Below are 25,106 nucleotides of genomic sequence, written 5' to 3'. Positions count from 1 at the left end.
CACCCTGCATGTACACAGAGGGGCCCCCACTTCGCGTTTTATCCAGAGGCCTCAGACCGTAGTTCTGTTCTGAGGGGGGCCCCCTGCAGCTGGGCCCCCCCCCCCCCACCACTGCAGGGGATGCGGGGGCCTGTGTTACGCCCCTGTCTAATGCACATTTGATGGAGGTATTGGTAATGAGTTTTCCTTCTTGTATGAGATCATTTGCCTTAGCTTTATGCTCATCAGGTAGATATTGGATAAGTTTTTCCAACTCATCATAATGAGCGCCATCATATCTGGCTTGCAAAGCCTGAGCAATGCACCAGTGATTAGCTGCCTGAGAAGCTACCCTTTTACCAGAGGCATCAATTAACATAGACTATTTATCAGGAGGAGGAGCTTTACCTGTTTGAGAATTTGCTCTTTTACGAGCAACAGAGACCACCAAAGAGTCTAAGGGCAGTTGACCTTTGATGTAAGCAGGGTCAGTAGGGGCATCTGCATGCTTAAGCATCCCCTTAAGCATTGGTAAAGTGTGTGTTGTTTTCTGAGTGGAGCTTAATGTCTCGAATAAGAAGTCCCCCTCTAAAGTTTCTTTATGTAATTCCACCCCATGATAGTGAGCAGCCCTATTAAGAAGCTCAATATTACCTATATTGTCATCAGGAGGTGATGGCCTTGATGGATACAAATCAGGGTAAGTATCTGTATGTCGATCAGTATTATAATCCTTCCATGGATCAACATCGTGTGTGCCTGTAGTCATCCCCTCCCCCACCCCGTCCCCAACACCCTCATCCTGAGGGTCAGGTGTTAGTGGTGGTGAATTAGTGGGGGTAATAAGTAGGTGAGGATTAGTAGGTGAAGAAGGTGGAATATCAGGTGGTGATGGGTTTGTAGCCATATTCCTTTTCTTTAGAGGTATATGATGCTCATCCTGATGTGCCAATTTCCTTTTTTTCAGGTAACTTGACATGAATATGTCCAGTATCTGGGTTGATAACCAGTTCTTTTTGTTTCAGATCCGGAGTTGGAACATCGGACCAAAAGTCTTTTTCTCTTTAGTTGTAGTTTTCGGCGTCGAGAGTTTCGGCTCCAAACTCTTCGGCACCGAAGATATAGGCTTGGACAAAGATGGAGGCTGGACATGCTTGCTTTTCGGTGCCGAGGATTTTGGTTCGGTGCCGCTAAGAGGCTGACTCGATCACGAGCCGAAAGGCTTTTTCTTGGTGCCGACCCTGGCCCGTAGGCAAAGGAAGGACCTGAGCCTTTTAAGGTTTTGGTTGTTGGGTTAAGGGGGTTTCTGTACTCATGGTACGTCGACCCTGTGTATTGTACTCCACTTCTCTCTTCCATGTCGGAGTCGGCTTCGGACACCGATACATGTTGTTCTTCTTCGGCTCTTCGAGCGTGTTCTTGGTTGGAATCTTCTCCGAAGATGTCCAGTACGGAGCCGCCTTGTTGCATTTCGTTACGTCGAGCACGACGGTCACGGAGCATCTTCTTCGATCGAAACAATCAGCACGCATTGTAGTCCTTCTCGGCATGTTCCGGGGACAAGCAGAGATTGCACACTTCGTGCAGGTTGGTGTGCGGAAACTTGGCACGAGACCTGCTAGCGAGCCCAGCGCGGGTAGCCCAATGGCCCTCCACGAGTTTTCGGATCAAAGATTCTTGGTTCGAAACGATAAGCAGAGAATAGGAAACGCGATCGAGAAACAATACAGTCGAGGGTAGTGGACTGCGCGTCGAAGGGAACCCGAGAACCGGTGCCAAACCGGAGCGCAGCAATTCACATCCAAACCCGATGGCGGAAAAAAACAGTTCAACAATGGAGTTGATGCCCATGCGCACTATCACCGAAAGGAGGAGTCACTTACCTCGTGACTGGAAAAGACTTCTTCAAACAAAAACAAAGTGCAAACATCCGGACCCAACACTAGATGCCAGGCTATGCACAGCATGTGATCTACAGCTCACATGCCTTGAACACAAACTTATTACAGTTGCAATTGTGTATTAGCATATGGGGGTAGCTAGAATTATCTCCAGCGGTATCACTGTTTCGCTGCCACATCAATATGGATTTTGAAATGGCACAAAAACCGGACCATTTACTGCTCTGCTCAACAACACAACAAGACCAGGCCATCATACAGAACCTCACTGCAAAGGGCAAAAAGAGCTCAGGCAATGCCATCCTCTGTGATTAGAGAGACTGTATGGCCTTGTTGAGACAATAACACATCTCCTGATGCCAATGAGTCGAAACCTTAATCTGGTATATCAGATCTATGCTGCCTCTGCAAGGTCCCATAAATCTTGAACCAGCGAGGCCTGTGCGGCCACATCTTGCTCCCTAGCAGGGGCTTTCACTATATGACATGGACGCTACCTCGGCCTCCGAACTTGTTCTGAACGTTGTTTCACCAGACAGATGTCATGCCCTGTCATTTCCAGCCACGACAAGACCTGCACCGGTGCAATGAAAAAATATCTTGCCATCTGCCAGCACTATGTAAAGATCCAGCCATAGGAGAGGTTTAATTGTTGCAGTGTGCACTTGACTTCCAGGAAACTCTGCCTTCTACACTATATTCAACTTGTGTAATAGGGGTAGAAGCAGGTTTTACTGCCCTTCAGTTCTCATAGGCCATGTGTGATAGCTACACGGAAAATATGGTCTCTCTCACAGTAAACAAAAATAAGTGCTCCACCATTGGACATGGGGGCATTCCAGGGGAGATACGGAGTGGATTGGGGGATTAAAGACCACACAGGGACTTTATGTGCCCTCTCCGCAGAGAAGAACTCCCCCAGGAGCACAGTCTGATTTAGCCATATTTAAATCAAATGGACCACAGAAGGATCTTCAATCTTTTCAGGGAGTCCAATGATGCAGATATTATTTTGGCGCAACTGCCCTTCAGCGTCCTCTGATCTATCCTGGAGGAGCTGTATCCCTTTTCTCAAGTTGGTCATCTGTCGCTGGAGATCAGAGGCCGATGGTCTCAAGACTGCTAATATAAATTCAGTCTTACCAACAAGGGCAGGGGTGAGCCCACAGCCTGCAGCACTCCAGTCGGGTCACATAGATTAAGGTCTTTGTAATGAGTGCAAATGGGGGTAGGAAATTAGCACCAACCCACTTTGAGCAATAATTGGGGGGCCGAACCTGTTCCACAGTTTCCTGTCTTTCCGTGTGTGTAAACTGGCTAAACAATATTAAACACTTGCTCTACTAGCAGCTATTTGCAAGAATGACACCCGATACCAAAATTCGCAGAGACACTTACCAAAAAGATTTCAATGGCACCCAGGATGTACATGGAGGCTGCAAAGGTGGTTCCAAGGTAGAAGCAAAGCCCCACTGCTCCTCCGAACTCTGGGCCTAGAGCACGTGAAATCATGAAGTAAGAGCCTCCGGCTGTGAAGGCAAACAAAAGGGACAGGTTGTGAGAGGCTATAAGACTAAGGGATTGAGACGCTTAGAAAGGATGATACACATAGATGAACATCTACTCAGTCGGAGACAATTGAAAACTGAACATCAGAATTTCAGGTTAGTGTGCGAACACTAATATTACTATCTATCAAGACAGAGAGGAGTGATGGCTATTGACGCTGGTTTTAGATTGCAAATATGTTAACTGGATACAAAGGAGGAGGAATTGCTTCTGGTAGGGTCTGGATAGGGTTAAAGGAGGGGATAATCCGCAGAATACTTCCTGTTCTCAGGGAGATAGATTTCTGCCATCTCTTGGAATATACCTGGCATAGAAAGCCAACTACTCCATGAGGAGCTGCGTTTCTTTTTTAATAAATTAAAGAAAGGTATAATTCTGAAACACTTTTGTTCAAAGAGATTATTAGCTAATAAAGTAAGAGCAGTACTTCCAAAAAGAGGCATATTTATATTGAGCAATATTAAACTGGCCTGAAAGGGATAATAATTAGAGCTGTACTTTGAAGCAGTAAAGGTGATAAAATTCATATCTGGTAATAGAGGGACTTGTATCCAATAACGTGTATATAAGATCAAGCTCTTCCAACAAGTAGCTAGTGAGCTACTGGTAGCTCTTCAGTGACCTGCGGGGAGCTCTCCTGTAGACAAAAATCGAAAAGACTATATTTGAGACGAAAACGCGTTTAATCAACAAACCCATAACTTCCAAAGTATATTTAAAACTGATATTGAGTGATACAACTTGCAGAATTGGCAAAGTTATTACAAATATATCTACCTTGGAGCCAGAAGGGCATTGCAACTGTGGCTGTATTACTCCTAAGAGGCATTCCAAATTGACCAGGCCTTCTTTACATTACTGCTGGCAATCTACACTGAGGTGATCAGAGCCTGTGATCATGCATACGGTGGCCACTCATGTACTCTTGTTTGATGTATACAACTCAAATAATATTAGTAGCTCTGGATGAATCCATTCTAAATAAGTAGCCCTTATCATGGAATAGGTTGGAGCCCACTGATAAATATCAACATGATCATGATCAAGGGTCCACCCAGACAATAATGGTTGCTTATTAAGTAACTACTAAATATGCAGCAGGCTTTAAAGCAATTACCAGTAATTTCAAAAAACATCTTTTCGAGATTGAATCACTAATTGGGAAGTCACAATTGTGGGACTTTTTTTGGGCCCTTTGTTGCCTAATTTTCCCAAACTGTATTTAAGGGCTTGAGTATTGTTTGTTTGTATGAATGAGATATTATGTATTCACAAGCTCAGTTTATATTTTTATCCAGGAGACCTGGTTTACTGTCTGATTACATATTGGTGCACAGCACAGATTTCTTTTTGTTAAGAAATGTTCCTAAATTGATCAGGTTACAAACAAACTTTACATCTCCCCCATTTAAAATCATATTCGACACAATGTATTAGCTTAATACAATTAAATGTGCTCCATTTAACATACTCCTAAAAAGGGTATTAAACATGTATGAGCTACACAGGTCAAGGTAAAAACATGGATACACTCTACTAGAGTGCCCAACGATATTGAGGCAGGAATAGAGAGGTTCACCAGTCCTCAAAGTGGAACATTTATGTTGTCAACTTTAGAGTCTTTAATAAACAATAATTGTACTATGCTCTTCACAGAGGAAGCCTAGGCACAAGTGCAATCCAGCCTTTACTCAATTCAATAACCTGAGGCAAGCTGTGAGAACATTTTCAGGAGTCCCAGGGAAGGGCAGGGCAGACACGACCCATCGAGCAGGTTCATGCGGACTACCTCAGCTTACTTGATGAAGGCAGGGTCAGAGACAACAATGGTGAAAAAGAGACCATGCTCCACTCGATTTGATCTTGGGTCTGATGGATCTTCACAGGGGAATCTTCCTCGGGCCAAACACAAATACGCCACCCAAAGGAAACAGCCCATCCCGGATTGCAGCAGTGATAAAGAAATAGAGGCGGAATCCACCTCCCATTGCAATGTGATATTTGAGCCTAGCACTTCTGGTTCTCTAGATAAGGCCACCAAACATGGTGTTAATTTCCTCCCCACAAAGTTTTTGCAGGCGTTACATCTTCTGTAAGAGAGGGGAGAAAGGCCCCTATCCCTTACTCGCCAGGTATTAAGCGTTGGTCAAAAGGTGCTGGTTCTTGCCCGATGACAGGGGGAGACCCCTATCCCCCTAATTTTAGCAAAAGTTCTGATGGTTTGTCTAGGCAAGATTGATATATTTTAATTCTTGGAGGAACAAATTCCAATTCAAAACAAGTTGATCCAGAGGTGAACAAGTCCTTTATTTGCACTCTCACATAGGAGTGGGTATGAAGGATGAGAAAAAGAGGTGGCACAGCCAACACGTGTTTCGCCCCCTACATGGCCTATAGGCCTGGGGCTTCTTCAGGGCTGTACAGTAAGTGTAAATAAAAGCCATTTGGGAGTATGCAGATACATACAAAAGTATATAGCACGAGAGTTTAGAGATAACAAACCAGTGGGTCAAGATGTGAAAGCGCGTTGGGAGGAGAAAGCAAAACGAGAGGATGAATGAACAGGGTGATAGACATTACAGAACAGCGAGTATATAGTTGACAGCGGAGAATTAGTGAGGGAATGGGTAGTGCATTACAAGGGAAAAACAAAAAGGGGGGGTTTTGTAATGCAAAGGTCACGTGAGGGTTAGAGAGGGAGATGCAGTAAGTATCAATATGTATAAGTTTAGATACAGTGTGTAACATATTATAGAATAAAACACGATAATGATCATAACACGTCCATATTTTAGAACAGCATTTCAAGAGTCATTTTATTGCTTTCCAATAGGTTGGCTGATTGTGTCCATAATGAGAGTTGTGCTGCAGTTAATCCATCGCGGTGTTCGATGGATGTGTACAGGCTAACAATGTCAATAGAGACTAGTATGAAATCTGATTCCCAAGTTATATCTTGGAGTTTATTAAGAATGTCTTTTGTGTCTTGGATGAAATACGGTATTTCTTTCATAAGTCCCTGTAGTTTTCTGTCCACGTACTCTCCTATCCGTGAGCAAGGGGAATTGATTCCTGCTATGATAGGTCTTCCAGGTGGGGGGTAGATGCCTTTATGTATTTTGGGAAGGAGGTAGAGGGTTGGCATGGTGGGGTATGGTATATATAGGAATGATTTTTCTGATTGGGATATAAGTCCCAAGGTATACCATTTGTCAAGTCTGGTTTTGATAGATTTGAGGATATCTGTGGTGGGATCGCTTGTGAGGAGTTCATAACAGGTGTTATCCCCAAGTTGTCGATTTGCTTCTAGTATGTAATCATCTATGTGTATTGTGACTGGGTTACCTCCTTTGTCAGCCTCTTTCACTATCAGGTGATAACCATTTACCAACTCATTACCAACTCATCACCTTGCTGCCCGTGATCCGGTACCGACCTTGTAAATATACAACCTTTACTTATCTATATTCCATATAATAATGTCTTGTTGGCCCTCAATGTCTTATATACGCATCGTTATTGTCGTTACCTCACCTTTATGTTCCATGTTCCATGACTTGTCGAAATTCTCAATTTTTTGTCGTTGCACCTATGTGGATCACATTCCATTTACCCTGTATATTGTAACAACCACGTGTTCAATCTCTGTTTATGGCCCTTACTGACATACCAACTGTATATAACAATGTTTTTCCTCGTACACTTAAATGACTTGTGGCCTATGGAACCCTTGATGTCTTCGGTTTTGGTGACCTATAATCACGTACTGCTTTTTCTTTGTTCTAAAATATGGACATGTGTTATGATCATTATCGTGTTTTATTCTATAATATGTTACACACTGTATCTAAACTTATACATATTGATACTTACTGCATCTCCCTCTCTAACCCTCACGTGACCTTTGCATTACAAAACCCCCCCTTTTTGTTTTTCCCTTGTAATGCACTACCCATTCCCTCACTAATTCTCCGCTGTCAACTATATACTCGCTGTTCTGTAATGTCTATCACCCTGTTCATTCATCCTCTCGTTTTGCTTTCTCCTCCCAACGCGCTTTCACATCTTGACCCACTGGTTTGTTATCTCTAAACTCTCGTGCTATATACTTTTGTATGTATCTGCATACTCCCAAATGGCTTTTATTTACACTTACTGTACAGCCCTGAAGAAGCCCAAGGCCTATAGGCCATGTAGGGGGCGAAACACGTGTTGTCTGTGCCACCTCTTTTTCTCATCCTTCATACCCACTCCTATGTGAGAGTGCAAATAAAGGACTTGTTCACCTCTGGATCAACTTGTTTTGAATTGGAATTTGTTCCTCCAAGAAGTAAAATATATCAATCTTGCCTAGACAAACCATCAGAACTGTTACATCTTCTGTGACAGAAATCCACTGGTGGCTTCTATAAGCACTCTACCATCATGAGTGCTTCTGAGCACCACTCTCTAGGGGCATGCGACTTGAGGTCTGAATGCCTTCCACCTCATGGCCTGGCAGGGCAGATCTTTCAGTGAGCTGCAATGGCAGTTTTTTAAACTGTGTCCTGCCACAGGACATCGCAGTCCCCCTCTTCTAGAAAGTATTTATTTGATTGACTCCTCAGCAGTCAGTCGGCTCCATCTCTAAAAAAAAAAAAAAAAAAAAAAAAAAAGCTAAAGGCGTTTTGCCTCTAAGCATGCTGTACAACTTCAAGGTCTCTTTCCCCAAACTTGTTGAAAAGAGGTGGACAGCCAGCAACCACAGCCACATTGAAGCACAGAACAGTTGCTCAGACTCTAGTGGTGTAAGACCCCAAAACCAGCAGGTAGTTTTTGCCCAAAACGGATACTATGTATTTAAACTCTGGGAATAGTTTCAGACAGTTGCTAACATATGCTGATTCCTCCCACACAGTCCAGTTCTAGACTTTGCTCCATAGTGTCAGAATGACACTGAAGTGTAATTGGGAGCCTCATGTCAGGGAAGACCCTCAACAAAGGCACAAAAGAGTGAAAGGCTTCACCATTGTTTGAAATGGGGGTCTCTAGTTGGCAAACGTAGGTACCTTTGTCCAAATAGGGACCCTTGCTTCTAGTCAGGGTAAGCGGGATAAATTCCTAAAATAACTGCTGCTCACCCCCTTGGTAGCTTGGCACGAGCAGACAGGCTTATCTCAGAGGCAGAGTGTAAAGCATTTGTGAACACATACAGTAATACAGTGAAAACACTACAAATGGACACCACGCCAGTTTAGAAAAATAAGTAATCTTTATCTAAACCAAAACAAGACCAAACGACAAAAATCCACAATACAGTATTAAAAATAAGGCTTTCAAATGGTAGAAATAGTTCAGTTCAATGCAAGTTGTAAATGCAACACTTTTATCATAAAGTACCTTGGATGTGTCACGCAAAACAAACAAAATGGCCGCAGGGAAGGTGATGTGTCGGTTCCTTACACACAAGGAAGGTGATGCGTCGGTTCCTTGCTTCGAGGGGTGATGAGTCGGTTCCGTACTGCAGCGCAGGGGAGGTGATGCATCGGTTCCTTACCAGAGAGGAGGTGATGCGTCGGTTTCTTAATGTGTGTGGAGGTGATGCGTCTGTTTCTTACTGCATCCACCAACGATGCGACAGTCTTGGCGCCTCGATGCGTCGATCCGGTACGATGCGTGGTTTCATGCAGCAGCACAGCAGGCTTGCATCGGGGTCGGTGCGGTGACCTCGGACTTCAGAGATCGTGCCACCCGATGCATCGTGCGGCGATTTAGCGAGCCGCGGCAGGCGCTGCGGCGGCTTCTTCGGCGATGCGTCAGAAATAGGTGCGGATGCAGCACGCTTCTTCAATGTTGCATCAATTTTCCAGCTCCCAGCGATTAACAGCCTCCAGAGGTCCTAAACAGCAGCAGGCACCTCTTTGGCGGTTGGAATTCCCAGCAAGGAAATTCAGGGGAGCTGGTGGTGAAGTCTTTGCGTCCCTGAGACTTCAGAACAGGAAGCAAGCTCAGTTTCAAGCCCTTGGGAGATATTCTTGCAAGCAGATGACAAAGCAAACAGCAAAGTCCTTTTTCTCCTTTCCTTGGCAGCAAGCAGCCACTGCAGGTAAACCTCAGACAACAAACAGCACAGGGGCAGTATTCCTCCTCAGCTTCTCTGGTTCTTCTCCATGGTAAAGGTTCCTCTAGATTCCCAGATGTGATCTAAAAGTCTGGGGCCCTCTTTTTATACGCCAAAATCCTTTGTTCTCTGAAGGCAGAGAGTGTCTGTACCCAGCCAAAACCAGTTCTGTCCTTACTGGTGCAGCTTCCTGGCAGGAGGTGGAGACAGCATTGTTGAAGGCAGACCAGGCCCATTCAGGTGAAAGGAAATCTCCTCCCCCTACTCTAAATGCAGCCCAGGTCTATTCAGCCCAGCCCTGGCTCATCAGATTTCTGGAGCTGCTGCCCCTCTAAAGCCCCTGTCATCCAAAAGCCGGACATGTAATACACAAATCTAGCAGAGGACACACTGGATGGTTAGGCAAGAAAATACCTACTTTCTAAAAGTGGTATTTTCAAACACAGAATGTAAAAATCACCCTCACTAAAAGATGCACTTTAATATTCCGAGTACAGGCATACTAGACTTTATTTTTCCACCTTGTTCCCAGGGCCAGCTATGTTTATAAGATGTTATAAACAAACTCCCCATTCTGTCTTATGGGAACAAGTAACTTTGCAATAGTGAAAAACAAAATTAACAGCATTTCACTATCAGGACATGCCACACAAATCAGGCCATGTCCTACCTTTTACATATGATGCACCCTGTCCACAGGGGTACCTTCAGCCTATCTTAAGGGTGAATAATATGTAGAAAAGGGAAGGTTTAGGGACTGCCAAGTGTGTGCGTTTGCCAAGTCGACATGGCATTCCCAAACTGCACACAGGCTCTGCAATGACAGGCCAGAGTTAGATTTTACAGGCTGCTTCTGTGGGTGGCACAATCAGTGCTGCAGCCCACTAGCAGCATTTGATTTCAGGCCCTGGGCACACACAGTGCACTATACAGGGTCTGGCAAGTAAACCAAATATGCCAATCATGGCATCATTAATCCATAACAGTAATTTACAAAGGGAGCACTTGCACCTTGGCACTGAACAGCAGTGGCAAAGTACCCAAAGCATCTAGACCAGCAAAACGGAGTCCAACACACAGCAAAAACACAGGATGCAAAGGCAAAAATGCATGGCAGACCCACACCAATGGTGCCAGGTGTAAAACCCACTTAACTACCACTTCACATGTTGGTGTAAAACGTCTAATGAACAATGGAGCAGGAAAGGGCAGCGGCTCTTACATATACTCCTAAAAAAAAAAACTCTCTTCTGTGACATAGACCCCCCATGAATGCTTTGGAGTGGTCTTGAAATTCACACTGCTGTGTTGGATTTATCCAACCTCCATTTTATGTACCACTCTAGTTCAGGAAATCAAAAGCGATTCCATGTTGCAGCAGACCCAAGTGACAATGCTCCACCCACAATAAACTGCACATGTATACAATACACACATGCTCTACATTGCCCACATGGAAGGAGTAAATTACCAATTTAAAACACAGGAGAGGCCAACAGGCAACTCTATACGGAAAGCAACAGGTAAAAAGGACCCTCTTGTCATAATTTGCTGCTGGCACCACTGTCAGTCTTTTAAAGCCTGTAGTGAAAGAGGCACTCTTGGGGTTTGGCACCCTATAATGACCTTAAACTACCACCATTTTAACTGACTTTAGTGTGTAATTTTCCCCTAGCCTGGATTTATGAGACGGTCCTGCATATGCCTGCTTCTCTTCGGTCTTGTAATCTTCTTGTTTTTCAGTGGGAGCTGTCATGGAGTAGAACAGTACATTAATATTATGAGTTCTTACTATTGGCTTTGACGTGGCCTCATGTCATCTTGCTTTCTGACTCTACCTTGCTCTAAGCTTTTCTGTGTGCCCAGCAGTGCTTGCAAGTTGTCTGGGTTATGAGACTTTGCCTTACTTCTGCGTACACAGCACACTCAAGATCTTTCTGCTCCTCACTTTTTTTTCGCTCCTCACTGACCAGAGTGAACTGGAACATGTTGTGAGAAGTGTACTGTGGAATGTACAACTCTGCCTCAGAGCCAAAACATGGGAGCTTGGCCAGCCTCCGTCTTGGCCTTGACGCAGACGGGTACCAGCCAGCTCGTTTTTTTCTAATGAGAAGGGGGCAAGATTTTCTAGAAGCTTAACTTCCCGTTGAGTAATGGTATTAAAGCTGGGTGCTTTCGGGGGCCAGGTGGAAGTTCACCATAGAATAGACGTATTGCTGTGGAGGTGACGGAACTTGGGCCCTGACTGAACTCCTTCCTGGGCTGTTGAAAGGACTTCCCCAGCTAGAGTTGGCAAGGATGTTGCAGAATCAGCCGGTGAGGTGTTCCTAACCATTTATATGTATATATTTTCTACTCTTTGCTATTTGTATATATACTGCATTTTATTCTAATTGTTTGTTGTAGTTAATAGGCATTTGGGAGTCTGCAATTACTGATATATTCGGCCTGCCTTTTTAAAATATTGCATTAATAAACTTGTGTGTCAGTTTAAATGCACCAGAATTTGTCTTCTTGCCTCGCCTTTGGGAGTGCTGTGCAAAGTGTGTGATTTAAAGGTGCAGTGGTACATTTGCCTCTCTGTAGGGGAGTGCACGGTTTGGGTGTGTCCTTTTAGTGAAAAGCACATTCATTACACAGCCCAAGTGATGGTAGTCACGCTCAACAAATAAGGGCACACATGCATGCTACTGAGTCCAGCTCTTGGTCTCACTGTGTCACAGGAATCACTGGACGTGGCTTGCCAGTCTCAGAATTCCCATGCCCTTATTCTGAGAAAAAGGGTGCCTCTGCCAATGTAACAAATCTTCTCCCTAGGTACAAATCCCCCTATATTTAGTATCCACTTGTCTTCTAACATCTCACTGTCATGTCCCCCGTAATCTGTATAAAGGGGTGTATACTCCACAGCGAAATACTGATTGCGAATGGTGGAAGTTTTGTAACATTCTGAAATGCCCATACGTTACCCACTTGCCTAATGTAAGAAAAGTGCCTCGGAACATTACCACCCATCATGAGTAGGTCCGGCATTTTCAGACAGTGTTAAGCCAATACACATGTTGTAATTTAAAACAATTACATGTCTGAGACCTCCAGCCCACCTTTCCACCAGGTCAACTTTGTGTCCAACTACTTTTTTTTCCTGCTAACACCAGGAATACTAGTTGCCGATCCAATTTTTCAAGGGCTAGGGATATAGGTCCCAATTTAGAGTTTGGCTGGCAGGTACTTTGGGGCATATGTACGAAGCATAATTGCCATCGCAAGTGCCACAAATCTGAAAATCGGGCCATTTGAGATTACAAAATGCTTTTCCTGATGTTTAAACACCAAAACTGTGAATCCCAAGAATAGCAGTTTGGGTGTAGAAATCGCTATTTGGAAGGGATGTGTTTGGGCGCCCCTTCCAAGCAGCAATATCCAGCGTTATGTCTCAAGGTTTTGTGACCAAAATGCGGTTGGAAAACCTTGATATTTTACCACCAACTCAAAGATGGTGGTAATGCCCTCGCAAATTGGAAGGGGTCCAGTGGGACCCCTTCCCCTTTGAGAATGTCGGAAAAACATTTGTTAAGAGCAGGCAGAGGAACCACAGACCACTGCCTGCTCTTAAAAAAATGAAAATAAAATGTTTCATTTTTCATTGTTAAAACACATCCCGTTTTTCCTTAAGGAAAACGGGTTGCATTTTAACAACAGCAAAAGAAAAACCTTTATTTAAAAGCAATCACAAACATGGTGGTCTGCTGCCCTCCTCAGGCCACCATCCCAGTGATGGCAGCCATTCCTAATACATTGCAAACTGCGTCCAACCTCATTACTATTCATGAGGCAGGTCAATTTGCGACCCACCAGGAATCGAAAGTAGGAAAACAAAAATGTTCATACATAAGGAATAGCGATTTCCAAACAGCAATTCGGATAAAATTGCCATTTGGAAATCACTATTTCTACTCTTTTTACACCTGGCTCTCTGTCACATACTTGAGAGATCTCCTGCCTGCCTTATTACAAATGCATTAGACTGTAATGCTTTTGTAATAAGGTGGACATGATATCCGTCATGTTTGTGATGGAGTACCGATCTGCCAACCTCTAAATGAGGCCCGCAGACTCTTGGCACACATGGGTATCGCAGCAGGAATACCTTTGCCAGTGAGACCTTGCCCATTATCGACAGTTGCAATGTATTCTAGAAAACAATAAAAAACTGTAGTCCTGCCAAAATCTGACCTATATTGAGTGAATGAATGGCTTCCCGTGTAGTGTGATATGTAAGTGCCTAAGTAGTGAAAACTGGATATTGTCCAGGTAAGGCCAACATCAAGGTAATTATTCTTCTCCAGCATGCTGAGGCACAATAAATGCATGCGCTCGCAAGGCTGTGAAGTACATGGCTAAGATATCAGATATTAACAGAGTTCTTCTCAGTGGTATACATCCACATTAATCGTACCCTGAATGTACTGGACTAGCTGAGGAAGCAGAAGAGCCTTCAAAGTCACAATGTCTAGGATGCCAATTCTAAAGGTAAAACCCATGACAAAGAACCCCCATGAATGCTTTGGAGTGGTCTTGATATTCACACTGCTGTGTTGGATTTATCCAACCTCCATCTTATGTACCACTCCAGTTCAGGAAATCAAAAGCGAAGTACGCGAAGAATGCCCAGGCTGAAGATGGGAGTTCAGCTCTTTATGGAGAACCCCATGGTGCAGAGCAATAAAATCATAATTTTCAAGTGGTTCAAAACCGATTGAGACAAGCCTACATTTAGCTGCCAGTGGCTGAGGTACATGTATTGCAAACCTAAGAAAAGCCATGTCCACGGACATCACTTTCATGATCATCTGGTGGGGCCAAAGTAAGGCAGAAGGGCAGGACGGTAAACCGGTAGTGCTCTGACCACATGACAAATCGGAGGAAAAGCCTGTAAGCCTTCAGGATCGGCACAAGGACACAATCCAGTTCCTGGGATACAAGGCTTAAGCATCTTGAAATTGTCCTATCCATGGAAGGTGTTCGGAGCCCCGAGACCCAGTATCAGCCTTAGGCCCCTGTTCTTCTAGCATAATAAGAGGTATCAGAAGCAACATTGGGTGCTCCTCTATGCTTCAGGTACCACTTCAATAGCACCTTTGGGGAGCAGTCTCCGACTACTGCGGCTAAAATGGCAGCACATTCTGCCAATGTCTTGCCACAACCTAGTGGATTGAGGAGATGTATAGGCACAAGAAGAGGGCATAACCAAAATGAACAACCTGAAGGTTGTCCAAAATAACTGCATGCCGGCAGGAAGGCAAAATCAAAGTGTGAATCCTACAGGTCCTAAATGACCATTGGAAGGAAATCTAAAGTTGCTTAAGGGCAATATCGGCTAGTGAAGAATAGGATAAGGACTTTAGCATCTATTGTTGCCCCCATCCTCTGCCACCACGCCTTCCTTTGAAGCCTTGAAAAGGCTGCACTGACTGCTGGAGAGGGCTGCCTCCATCAGTAGGCATGGCTCATTCATTAAACCCAGAACCTCTCGCATGACTGGTATAGCTGGTAAAAAGGGGAAAGGGAGCTGTAGCCTGGCAGTCCTTAAAGCACTCCAGTGCCAAATCTACCTTCATTCGCTCTGTCAAATAGCATATTCATTACCTGGAGGTCTCCATAGAATCTAGTAGCACCCATCCAAGCGTGCTGTCCAGCATAAACGCTGTTGCCCATGGAATGGCAGACATTGTTTGTAGTGTCTAGAATACCTCGAAGGATATATTTTGCCACAACCCGGCAATAAAGCCACTGGCATTCTGAATGTCGAGGTCGAAGACGACATCAGTATAACGGGGGGGGGGGGGGGGGTAAATTGTCCCTCCCTGTAGTCATCTCTGTTGTGGTGAACTGAAAATGATGTTGGGGCAAGGGAACACAAGCAGAATCTTCCCAAGCCACAGTATGCACTTTTTTATCTTGTAGCATAACATAAGCTGAGACCTGTCTAAAATCGGTTCCAATCAAAGATGTCGCAAAGTCTTTTCCTCTGAGGTAAATTATTAGTTTTGGCTTCTCAAAGGGAATGTGTGAAAAAGGGGGTGGTGTTGAGATGCATCTTGATCCGATTTTTAATTGCATTCACTGCCCCTTACTATACATTTATGATGGGTACTTCTAACAGCAGATTTCTCACCTTGTGAATATCTCCTGGTGCCACACTGGATCCAGAAAACTCAAAAATAAGTTCTCCTGTGCACCTCAGGAAGTGATGAGCAGAGCAGGAAATAAGTGCCACCCATGTGCTCTGACATCAGTTTCTTTCGTAAGCTTGCCCAGTCTCTTAGAGGAGGAGCCAATCAGCAAATTGGAAGATTCCTAAGGTGGAACATTTTTAGATGGAAAAAAGCCCACTCCACAGAACAGAGAAGTGTCTCCACCACAACCACAGATTCCTTGCCTTACGATTAGATACCAAAGAGTTCCTCTGTGGTGGTTCTATGGAATGTCTCAGACTAAAAGGTCCTGCAGATTCCGAACAGGCAAAATGCTCATCCTGGTGGACCAGACTGTCTAGGAAACAGTGCTTTGCAAACATGTGCACTGGTACCTATGTAGCTGCCACACACAGCTTTGGCTCTTAGGGAATGAGCCCTCAGACATTCTCGAGGCTGCTTCTTAGCCAATGTGCAGTTGATCTCAATGCAGAGGACTATCCATGAGGAGATGGTCAACTTCTGCACTGCTGTGCCCTAGAAAACCGCAAAGAGACCTGATCAACTATCCAATGTTTTTTGATGTGATCGAAGTACAAGTTGAGCGCTCTCTTTTCCTCTTTAAAGGGATGAGGCGGTGCAAAGGAGGTCAGGAGAGTGAGGGCGTGTGCGATGTGAAAAGGTGTCACCACCTTCATCAAGAACACAGCTCAAGTCCTACACAAGTTTGTCCTGGTAAACAAATTGTATAATGTGGTTGGAACGAGGGTGCCTGCAGCTTACATAGTGTGCTGATGTTATCACAACCATCATTTTTGATTTGAAGAGGCGCAATTGACAACTGTAAACCGGTTCAAAGGGAGCACACATGAGAAAAGTAAGGAACACATTTTAGTCCCACTTTGCCATCTTAAAGAGCATCAGCAGAAACATATGTTGCACAACTTTACGAAAACGCATCACAACAGATGATTTGAACAACGACAGCTGACTATGGCAACCCAACCTTCAACAGCCAGTTGTTGAGGTAGGGCAAGACTGGTACACCAGACAATGGGCAGCGACCAACACCATCACCTTTCTGAATAGCCAAGGGGCACCAGTGAGCTCGAAAGTGAGCACAGCAAACTGAAAAGGCTAGTCCCTCCCCCCCCCCTTGAACTGGTGGTAGCCCTTGTGAGCCTGTAGTACAGGGATGTGAAAACAGGTGTCCAACCGGTTCAATGCCACAATCCAGAATCCGGGATATAGAGCAGAAAGAACCTGGGTTAGCGTGATCATCTTACATTTGTCCTTGTGGAGGAAGGCACTGAGAGGGGGAAATCCCATATTGGACAGAGGCCTCCAATCTTTGGCACATGAAAGTAGCAGGAATAACATCCAGTCCCCACTTCTGAGACCGGTATCCTCTCTATGGTTCCTTTGGTCAAAAGAGGCTGAATCTCCTGGTGTGAAACGGACAGATGGGCCTCCAAAAGCTGCTCTGATGTAGGTGGCACATGTGGTGGGGTGAAAAAGAATGGTAAGCTATAACCCCGTTGGACAATTTGAAGAACCCACCTGTCAAATGTAATATTCCACCACTACCGGAGGAGGGGCTGACCCTACATACTACTGGATGGCTTTATGCACCTCAGCAGGGCACTAAAGAGATTTTGTGGTTGCTGACAAAAGGGCAGGGGATTGGTATCCACCCTGCACCTGATGGCCTGTTGCTGCATGGTCGGCCCACATCTCTGACCTTGCAAGGGCTAGGCCTTTTGTGTAGACAGCGGGCTTGATACTGTGGATACGTCAAGCACCTGGCATATCCCCAAATAGAGCAAAAATCCTGAAGAGGGGCTGTTGGACTGGTGACTAAAGGTCCCAAGAGCGTGCCATTGCTGGGCTCTTTTTAAAATGATCCAGGGCTGAGTCTGCCTTTTTGACAAACATGGTGGGAACTGTCAAAGAGCATGTCTATTAGGGATACTTGGACATCCCCAGAGAAGTATGTAGATCTCATCCATGCATGGTGCCAAAGTGCCACGCTTGTCCTAGTAATTCTTCCTAAAAGTGGTGTCTATACCTGAGAGGATGATGAACTTAGACGCATACTTGCCACCCTGAAAAGTGTTGACCAAGAAAGCCTGTAAGTCTTCTAGAACTGCCAGTAAAATGAGGGTTAAGCAACCCAGTATTGGGAGATGTATCCAACCCACTGGCATCCTTTAGATCCATATACCAATTATCTTCATCATAAGGTGGGCAAACTCTTCCCCATCGTCGCCATTGTCATTGCTGACGGAGTGCGAGCTAAAAAGCTGGTGCTGCACCAGGGCGTGACTTCACTGTAGTTGAATAGTGTATGAGTCTGAGGGACCGAGTAGTGGCTGCGTCACATGAGGATCTGAGCACTGCCTCAGTGAAGGTTGGGACAAATTTGGCTCAGAGAAAGATATCACAATTGGTTGTGGCTCCGCCGGCAGCTTTGGTGCTGGCATTCAAAGGACCACCACAAATTTTGGCACTGGACCCAAAGTCCGCACCGATGCTGGTGTGGAACCCGAAGAAGGCTCAAGGAGCAGAGACGGTGCCAAGGACAGATTTGCCTGCAGTAACTGGACTGGAGGATTGTGCGGATCCTTGGGGGCTGAAGGTGCACCAGAGGGAGCTAGAAGTATGACAAAGATGCACAGCATGAACTCTTGAAATGTTCCGAACTGCTGCAATGTTGATGGACCCAGGACCCGGGATGCATCAGGACCAAAGATGATATCAGCTCCTTCTTGTGTTTCTTCTTGGACTTACCCAAAGACTGTGACTGGGAAAAAGATCTGATGTGGGAATGGCTTCGGGAGCCAGCCTGCCCTCATGCTTTCAACCTGGCGTGGGACCTGCGTGTTGATTTGCAATGAGGAGCTGCACTTTGTGGTCTGGTATGGCTGTTGGATTCATTTGGGCGCAGTCCTTGGAACTGTGCGCCAAACTTCAACACCGGAGGCACACCTCTTGGGGATCTGTGACAGGCACCTGTTTGGGACAGTCCCTACAAGGTTGAAACCCTGTAGTCTTGGGTAGGGAATTGCCCCTGTGCCTACTGTGTGAAGTTTGAGAAAATCATAAGAAAAAATCTCTTCACAGAGTGAAGAAGAGCGGAGCTCCGGATCCGCGTCTGACGCTGTGGAAAGAAAGCAACTATGTCAGCATGGTTTGATGGCAATTATATACGTCACAGAGTCGACACATGGTCCCACAGGGCCACCTACTGGTACGTAGGAGCACTACATTTTGAGTTTTCCAAACCCAGTGTCACCTCAGGATAATTACAAGGTGAGGAATCTGTGGTTAGAAGTATACATCAGAAATGTAGCGCAAGGGGCAGTGAACGCAATGAAAAATCAGGGCTCGAAATACATTGCAACACCACCACCCTTTCCACACTCTCCCTTTTATAAGCCAGAAATAGAAACTAACCTTAAAGGAAGAGACTATGGAACATCTTGGATAGATAAGTAAGTTAATGTGATTCCTAAAGGAGAAATCACTTTCTTGGATTGGACACTTATGGTCAAGCTATGCCTTTCAATAGAACTCATGGCATCCTTGATGCAACAAAGAAGCCAAGTTTTGACCTTCTGTATGCCATGCAATAAAGTGGAGGACCGCCATCACTCCATGTCAACTGATAACATCGACGTATCCCCTTCGGCTCTTGCGGAGATGCTGAGAGTGACTAACAAACATAACAGGCCTGCTTTGAACATGGCGTTGTGAACAGTAATGCACTGACCAAGAGAGTGTCTAGCCACACTGTCTCACTTGAAAGCTGCACAAAGTTCTAGCTCTTTGTATAACTCTGGGCATGAATATAACAAAGGAACTCAGATTTGCTCAAACGACACAAACAATGACTACAAAATCCCGAATGCATTTGGTTGTTCAATGAAGGCCCAAGAAATAATGTCACTTTTAGCACAAAGTCATCTGGAAACCTTATCTTTCTAGGAAGTACAAAAAGTAGCAAAATCCAGCAATTTCTCAGTGAACAACCAAGCCCAGCCCCTGATGCTAGGACTTCATAATCCATTTTTAGGAAACAATTTCACATCTAAATAACAAAGGGCTGCTTTGAAAATTATTATAATGTTCAATATAGGTTTTGAAGGAAACTTGGCTTGGGTTACAAGCACATTTATAAGTTTGAAAGACAGATACCCAACTCTGTGCTTTTTAATTGCAATAAACATAAGAAATACGCATGTCACATGTCTATTTCTGTTATCTGCATTGCTTATGAGTCACTAAAAAATGTTACACAGATTAACAAAACAAAAAAAAGTGTTGTCTCCCAGCCTTTTGACTTTGTCCATGCTTATTTTGTCACGGTTTTTGTAAAATATTTTTGCGGTGGGAGCTGGCCGGCATTCAACATAAAAAACTACTGTCTAAAAACAAACTTTTTTGGTTTAAAGAAAGAACACATTGCCACTGTGGTCAATGGCACTGAAAGGAATTACTTTATGTGTTGATGTGTTTTGAAATAATAAATCCTGTGAAGTTAGCCAAAGGCTGAAGAGGTCTGACCCACTGCCCCATGCTACAGTGGGTGGAACAAAAATGTGAATGACAACAGACTAATGGAAGAAGAGGGTCGGCTGAAAGTCCCTATAAACAAATATATAAATTACTTACTGGAGGTCGCCAGTAGGTAGTTATAGTTAGGACCAAGTTTCCATAGGAAGAGCATTTTTTGTTTTGCTTATAACTTTGGCGTCGTTTGATGAATCTTCATGAAATGTTCTAAACTCATTCTTTGTTGATATCAGCTCCTATGTGGGAAGTGTGGGGGTGATTCGTCAAGGGGGGGGGGGGGCAGAGAAAAAAGGGGGGTCCCAAAACGTGTTTTCGCCATGTTAATTTCCATAGGAAACTTTAGACAAGGCTACAGGTCGAACGGGTGAACGGAATTACCCCACATTTGGCAGGAACAAGGGTCTTGGTCTAGAAAGCACGCTTTTGTTAATTTGGTGTAAATCCGTTCAGTAGTTTTTGAGAAATATCGAAATTTACAGATATCGATATTTGGGAAGTCTGCCAACTGATTGGCTGAGGCGTTACGAGCACGACCTTGCTGCTTATTGGTTGTGAGCGCTGCGAGCGGCTGTAACTAGGAAGTGTTGGCCACCATTTTGTGATTCCATTGAAGCGAGTAAGGGGGGAAAAAGGGCGAAAAGAGTAGGAAACAGGAGGATAGGAGCACTGTAACCTCTGTGAGGGAGTGTGAAGCGAAGTAGTTACACCTACCGGTGTTGCTCAGAGTGACATGGTGCTGAGATGAGATGCTGCTACAGTCTGGTATGAAACCTAGAGCCTAAACCGGGAGGTCATTGCTGTAAAGTGATGTGCTGTGGTGTTTGTAGGATACCTGTGGAAATAGTGTTAGTAGGCGTTTATACGATACAGGGAGTGGGAAGCGAACTACTGAGCTCTACCATGCGTTTATATTATACAGGACATGGGAAGCGAATTACTACGCCTACAGGTGTGAAGATTCGGGGATCAAACCGAGCTGATTGTTGTAAAGTGATGGGCGGTGGGCGCTGTAGCATACTGGCCACTGTAGTATAACTGTAAGTAGTGTTAGTATGCGTTTATACTATACAGGGAGTGGGAAGCAAACTACTCACCCCTACTAGTCTGAAGACTCGGGGACTAAACCGTGAGCTCATTGCTGTAAAGTGATGTGCTCTGTGTACTATTTCAATGCAAGTCATAGTACAATGTTAGTATGTAATGGTAGTAAAATGTAAGTATGTAATGTTAGAATATAGGGCTGTCATGAGGGGAATCTTGGGGAGTTTGTACATGGTGCTGGAGAAGACGGATGCCTTGGTGTCTGGTCCTGTTGGTGGCTGTTTAAGCGGTCTTCTTTTCCTGCAATAAATCTACTTATCGGATCCACTGCGGTCTTCCTGTTCACTACATAAATTTGGCGACGAGCGGGAGAAGGTGAAAAGAAGGCAGCACTCACCAAGATTTTGTGCATCTTGGTGAATCTGTTTCTACTCATCCCAGGGTCGTGTGCTGAAGACCCGTTTTCTTGGTGAATCTGTTTCTACTCATCCCAGGGTCATCGGCTGATTGAACTATGTGATCCTACCTCTGGTAGGATTTATATTTTTTGATTTTGGGATTCCTCTGCCTCGTCACTACACTCTGGTTGCTGTACCACACGTGTGCAAGTAGTGTCAGTATGCGTTTATACTAATTCTGTAGTAATGCATTAAACAAAGCATCATTGTCCCATGGATCGCCACCTCCCAGGCGCAGGTCATACAATGTCCCGGGGTGTGCAAGCGCGGGACATTAATGTATGCTATTACAGGGCGGGAGCATTGCTTGCACCCTATGATAGTAAATTCTTGTTTGCCTCGAAGCGAGAGGAGGAAAACCTCGTATCGTTTCAATAAAGTGGAACCGGATGGTAAAAATAGAGAAAAAAAAAATGAAGTGGGGTCTCACCCGTTCATTTAAATATGCCCACTAGTGGGTAATGTTCCGGGGCAAATCCTATTATTATATTGTGGGGTCTCTGCAGCACTGGGGATCTTAATCTCACATGTAAATAAGTTGCGGGAGGGCACAGAGACGTTTCGCAGACTAGGGGATCGACACCTCCCCGGGGTATTGTTTACGAATTGTTCTGGGGGCTTCGAGGCCAACTAGAGAATGGGGATCGGCAACCTCCGGGGCTTTATTTAAATATGTAGGGTGGGCCTCGCCAGTCCTTGATGCCTCGTTGGCCCTAGGCAGTGCCTTATTGGTTCTGAAATCACACGGGCAGTACTCATGGTGTTATAAAGTGATACACTCATAGAACTCTTCCCGTTGTACAATTACCCAGGCTTCACTTATGTAATAGTCTGTTGGTTTATATTTGGTAGGTGCACCGGAAAATTAAACAAAAGTTTCCTTATAACCTACTATCAACCGCCGATTTTTACACTACAGACAAGTGTTGTCAGAAAAAGAAGACCCATAAACTCAGTTATTTATTGGTAAAAATAAATAACTTTTATTAACGCAACACAAATAAATGGAAATGTAAGTTTATTCGAACAACAGTAAAACATGAAAGAAGTGGGTGGGACTCCTCCGGAAGCAGCGTACAAAACCTGCAAGACAAAAAAGAAACATAAGTATGTGTGCCATTTCTAAGAGAAAAAGAAAGGTAGTGAGAAGGAACGGAGGAAAGTAAGAATGGGACAGAGAGCGAGTGGGTGGAAGGGAGAATGGGAGGGAGAGTGAAAAGAACAGGAGGAGGAGACAGAGCGCCGGCCTACTGCACCCAGCCCTCACTGTTCACCTCCCGTCACCCGTGTGTCTGGGACGCTGGGGTCCGCGAGAAAGAGTGCGGTCCAGCAAGTCCTTAAAATGAAACATAGATATGAATGAGGCCAGAGATTACATTCTTATCTATGGGAACATCGCTTGCCTGCACCCGTGCACCCAGGCTGCTGCTCCCCAGCCCCTTTCTCTGTCCTGTGCTCACTTGCAGCTCCTGCGCGCTGAGGCTTGACTGCTCACCTGCCACAACCGGTGTGTCCAAGGACGTGCCAGTGCGAGCTCCAACTCCGGGGTGCCGCTATCAGGGTGGACCAGCAGGTCTCTGGTCGGGGACGGTGTCTTGATACTACGGTGGAAGGCGTCAGAATGCCAAGGGCATCATCACGGGGTGAGCACCCGCTCCGCCAATTTTGGCTCCACTAACCCAGTGTCTGAAAAGGGACAAAAAATATGTTGGAAACGTCTTGAGGTAAATGAAGGTTTCTTTCAACGTTAATAGAGAACACCAGTTGAGTGCATCCTTCCTTCTTGAAGCACGATCTTTGAACTGTTAGTGGTAATCGTGGTTCAAAGAGGAGTTGGAGTGCACGAGAATACACAAGGTTAAATAATAATATGTTATGCCAACGTTCACATACAAAGGAACAGAGCGCATGGTAGAAGCATAATGTGTGGATGTAATGTAGTGGCGCAAGCCTGTGTGCATGTACACTTAGTAATCAGCTCACTACAGTGCCCCAAAAGCCAACGCCACATGTCTGTAGGGCAGCGTTGCCTGCTGGCTCAGGCCTACAGTACGGTCCAGCAGGTCCTTAAAATGAGACAGATGTGACTGAATGAGGTCAGAGATCACATCGGCACGCAGGGTAACATCGGTTGTTCGCACCTTTGGACACAGGCTGATGCACCCCACCCCTCCCGCAGCACTGCGCTCAACACGTGTCTGTAGGTCAGCGCTGCCCGCTGGCTCAGGCCTACAGTACGGTCCAGCAGATCCTTAAAATGAGACAGACATGTGACTGAATGAGGTCAGAGAACACATTATTAAGCAGGGCAATATCGCTTGTTTGTACCTGCGCACCCAGGCTGATGCACCCCACCCCTCCCGTAGCATCGTGCTCAATTGCAGCCTCTGTGCACCCAGGGCCCACTGCTCACCTGCTGTCATTGTTGTGTGTCCAAACACGACGGGCGGCAGTGTTCACAATTCAGGTGCAGTGTTGATTGCGACGATGGTGTACGCCTTACGGAGCGCTTTTTTTATTGCGCACTGTGATATGCGAGGTGGATGCGGCCATATCACCTGAGGCAGTGTAGAATAACTGGGACATGTGGCGTCGTCGTTATCCTATTTATACGTATGCAAAGTGGGCTGGGCTTGCGTACGCCAGGCGAGCGTAGGGGTGTGAATAATAGTTCCGGGGACCTGGGCGTTGTTCAGTTCCTGCCTGGCCAGGAAGTGTACTTATGTGTGTTTCTGTTGCAGTTTTGACGTTGCAGAATGCGGAATTTATATTAATGTAGCATGTACCAGGAGGGCGGCAACTATCGCTAATGAGATGCTGTTCGAAAAATTCAATGGCCAACATCACATGTCGTTGTCAAGGTTGTGGATATGCGCAGACACTCATGTCAATGGTGTGCGGTATTATTGAAAGTGTTGCTATCGCGAAGCGCACACATGTGAATGTGATCGGATGGAGGGAGGATCAGCAGTGAGGCTACGTCATAAATAGTGATAACAATCATTATAGTTAAGCAATGCATGCCAAACGTGAATCTGAAAGTCTCACATATGACACTACTATACTGGTAAAGCCTGACAACAGAGAATACAGCAATACAAATGTACACATTACTGTTTACTGTTTGTCACATGTGATCTAGGATGTGCACTCTGCCCGTGGCTGATGATACCCCTTCGGGCCAGCAATACCCAGGTTGAAAGGCAGCACAATAATGTGCACACACACACACACACCAGGGGCATCGTGTAACACACATTTGATTTTTGATGTAACGTTTGAGATG

General features: G+C 45.1%; 1 protein-coding gene across 1 annotated transcript in view; it reads right to left on the bottom strand.

The window, feature by feature from the left end:
* The window catches only part of LOC146769237 (solute carrier family 12 member 6-like), a gene marked incomplete at its 3' end in the record, with an annotated part of 601,402 nt that overhangs the window by 338,113 nt on the left and 238,183 nt on the right, over positions 1–25,106 (bottom strand). The window contains exon 6 of the mRNA XM_085640509.1: positions 3,279–3,409. Within this exon, the coding sequence (XP_085496635.1) occupies positions 3,279–3,409 (131 nt within the window). The remainder of the gene's footprint in view (positions 1–3,278; positions 3,410–25,106) is intronic.

Source organism: Triturus cristatus, unplaced genomic scaffold (genome assembly GCF_964204655.1).
Source record: "Triturus cristatus unplaced genomic scaffold, aTriCri1.1 SCAFFOLD_289, whole genome shotgun sequence".
Lineage (NCBI taxonomy): Eukaryota > Metazoa > Chordata > Amphibia > Caudata > Salamandridae > Triturus > Triturus cristatus.
Note: the sequence above shows the minus strand (reverse complement) of the source record. Positions and strands in the feature narration are given on the sequence as shown.